Source organism: Physeter macrocephalus, chromosome 9, assembly GCF_002837175.3.
Source record: "Physeter macrocephalus isolate SW-GA chromosome 9, ASM283717v5, whole genome shotgun sequence".
NCBI classification, from domain to species: Eukaryota; Metazoa; Chordata; class Mammalia; order Artiodactyla; family Physeteridae; genus Physeter; species Physeter macrocephalus.
This window is the reverse complement of record NC_041222.1, coordinates 98,006,596-98,009,482: the sequence shown is the minus strand read 5'-3', so window position 1 is coordinate 98,009,482 and position 2,887 is coordinate 98,006,596. Positions and strand designations below refer to the sequence as shown.

Genomic DNA, 2,887 nt, shown 5'->3' with positions numbered 1-2,887 from the left:
ACAGAAAATTCCACCGATGACAAAGTATTGAGAAATTAAGATCCTTCTTTCAAATGGACACTGGAGGTGGGTCAGAGCATTCGGAATGAAGAAAGAGCTTAGGGAGAGGCATAAAGGCATGACAGTATGTGCTGCTTTCAGGGAAAGTCAAGACTGCTGTGACACATCATGAGATAAATAATTGTTACATTTCTCATTTCAGGGAAAGAAAAGTGGGAAGTGTAAGTATGGACTAGTTATTTTTTCTTTTCTTCTTAAAAGCTCAATTGAGATATAACTGATGGACAAAAAATTACACACATTCAATGTAAACATCTGGATGAGTTTGGACTCGTTATTCTTAAATAATACTTTTTATGATTAGTATTATATGATTCGAACACATGCACATTTGTCTGGGCCAGATGAAGAGCTGCCCCCAAAATGTGCATCTTATCCCTTTATCACTCTTGATAACCCTAGACTCTTTGCCGTGCTTTTATTTCTTTTCATAATCCAGCAAGCCATTCAAGGTCAGCGAGAGGCTGTTTTAGAAAGAAATGAAATGATAAAGCTACAAAAGAATAAAGTTCTCAAGGAAAAACTAAAGGTAAGTTAACAGATTCTCCTATGCGTTTTTCTGCTTTTCAGCCACTCAGATTTTGAGAAACACCTATTTGGTCTTGTGCAGTAGCAAGGGCAGAAGCTTTGGAGTAGACGACTTAGTCCTGCTGATTAATTACTTTGTGACCTTAGGCAAATTACCGTACCTCTCTGAGCTTCCATTTTCTCATCTGTAAAATGGGGGAATAATAATATCTACTGCCTGTGATTGTTGGAAGGATTGAATGAGCATATGGGCTACTGAGAACCATGTGCAGATAAAATCAGGGATCACAGTGCAGGCTGAAGGGGGCTTGGCTAGAGGGATGCAGCAGGGCTGGGGGAGCACAGAGGAAGGATGCCCCAGTCACGCGGGCAGTTGGGGGAGGCGGTGTTGAGGAGAAGTTCAGGGAAAACTTCTCAGCCTCTTCAGCAGAATTTTAAAGAACCAGTAGTCTTGAGTGAGGTGAAGAAGTCAGAGAAAATGTGTTTGATACAGAAGGAAGAACGTGGTTGAAGAAAACTGCCACGCTTGGTGAATTATAGGCAAGTCGTTTTGAATAGCTCAGCAAGGGGCATATGCAGGAGTGTTGGGGGGGAAAAGCCCTGAGCTCTATTTTTCAAGCTTGAGTAATTGTTCTGTGGGAATCTTGCTGTTTCTTAAATTATTTTTATTATGCTGTCACTAAAATAGGTACAAACATAAAACTCCTTCCTGTAATAGTCTTAGGCAACTATAAAACTGAAACCGACTTGAAGATAAAATAGAAACAAAACAACTTAAGTGTTATATCACAGTTAGTATAATGTGATAGAAGGGATGGTTTTGCTGAAACTAAATCTTCAGTGTTGGATTTAACAGTAAAAACACATGGCCTTACGTCCAGCTCTATATTTAATTGCTTTCTGTATTTTGACTTCAATTATATTGATGCAGAAAATGTCTGGCGTACAATGTGGAATTGGAAATTTCAGGCCTTTTGTTCCTAATTCAGAATAATCAGACCTCATACTCAAGCCAAAGTCTTCTATCGAGCAATTCTTGAATGTTGATTTTAATGAGGCAATAACTCAGTAAAGCTGTTCTTATTCTCTTTAATTGTTCTTCTTGGCATTAAAGAAATAGGCATTTTATGAGGACCTAATTATATTGTTTCTGGAAGCAGAAACATAAAATACCTCAATACATAATTTACAATTATATTTATTACTAAAACATGTGGCAAATTGGTATGTACAAGATAGGGTCTGGGCAACAATAAATCAGCTTGCAGGGTGACTGTGGTTTTGATTCTTAAGGCACAAGTTCTTTTAGGTCTGCACACCTACACCTCTGATGGCTAGGTAACGCCTTCATTCTCCAACCACTTCTTTTCAGTTTGAATTTTTGTGAGACCTTTATTTGTACTGCAGACCTTCATTTGGAGCAAATTTAATTTTGATCATAGAAAATATGAGGCAGAAGTTGATTATAGGGTAGCCACTCATAGTGATGTCTATGCTTATTTTTTTATTTATAAAAATGAAAATTAAGAAAAATATTGTAAGAAAATTTTCAGGCTCCTGGGACTACACTTATTGATTTCAATTTGCAAATATTATGCATCTTAGAAAGGTGATTTTCTCGGGAATATGGAGAATGGATGGTGGGGAGAGGGGCTGGTGAAGATTGGATGTAGAAAGACCAGCTGGGAGGCTTTTTCTGTAATCTAGGCGGTGTTAAAAAAAAAAAAAAAGTGATAGGGCTTCCCTGGTGGCACAGTGGTTAAGAATCCATCTGCCAATGCAGGGGACATGGGTCTGAGCCCTCCGGGAAGATCCCACATGCCGCGGAGCAACTAAGCCCGTGCGCTACAACTACTGAGCCTGTGCTCTAGAGCCCGTGTGACACAACTACTGAAGCCCACATGCCTAGAGCCCATGCTCCACAACAAGAGAAGCCACCGCGATGAGAAGCCTACGCACCGCAACGAAGAGTAGCCCCCGCTCGCCGCAACTAGAGAAAGCCCGCGCGCAGCAACAAAGACCCAACATAGCCAAAAAAAAAAAAGAAGTGCTAAGAGCCTGAACTAGGCAGTAACCATAGAAATAGAGTAGAGGAGATGCATTCAAGAACTAATAGGGGGCTTCCCTGGTGGCGCAGTGGTTGAGAATCCGCCTGCCGATGCAGGGGACATGGGTTCGTGCCCCGATCTGGGAAGACCCCACATGCCGTGGAGCGGCTGGGCCCGTGAGCCATGGCCGCTGAGCCTGCGCGTCCGGAGCCTGTGCTCCGCAACGGGAGAGGCCACAGCAGTGAGAGGCC

General features: G+C 41.7%; 1 protein-coding gene across 5 annotated transcripts in view; it reads left to right on the top strand.

Moving 5' to 3' along the window:
* NUGGC (nuclear GTPase, germinal center associated) overlaps positions 1 to 2,887 on the top strand; it is a 35,072-nt gene continuing 32,185 nt past the window's right edge. For 4 of the 5 annotated variants that reach the window (XM_028494219.1, XM_028494216.1, XM_028494214.1 and 1 more), the window contains exons 1-2: positions 73 to 221; positions 500 to 589. In XM_028494219.1, the coding sequence (XP_028350020.1) occupies positions 545 to 589 (45 nt within the window). In that variant the 5' untranslated portion in view covers positions 73 to 221; positions 500 to 544. The other variant, XM_028494215.2, reaches the window with a different exon arrangement.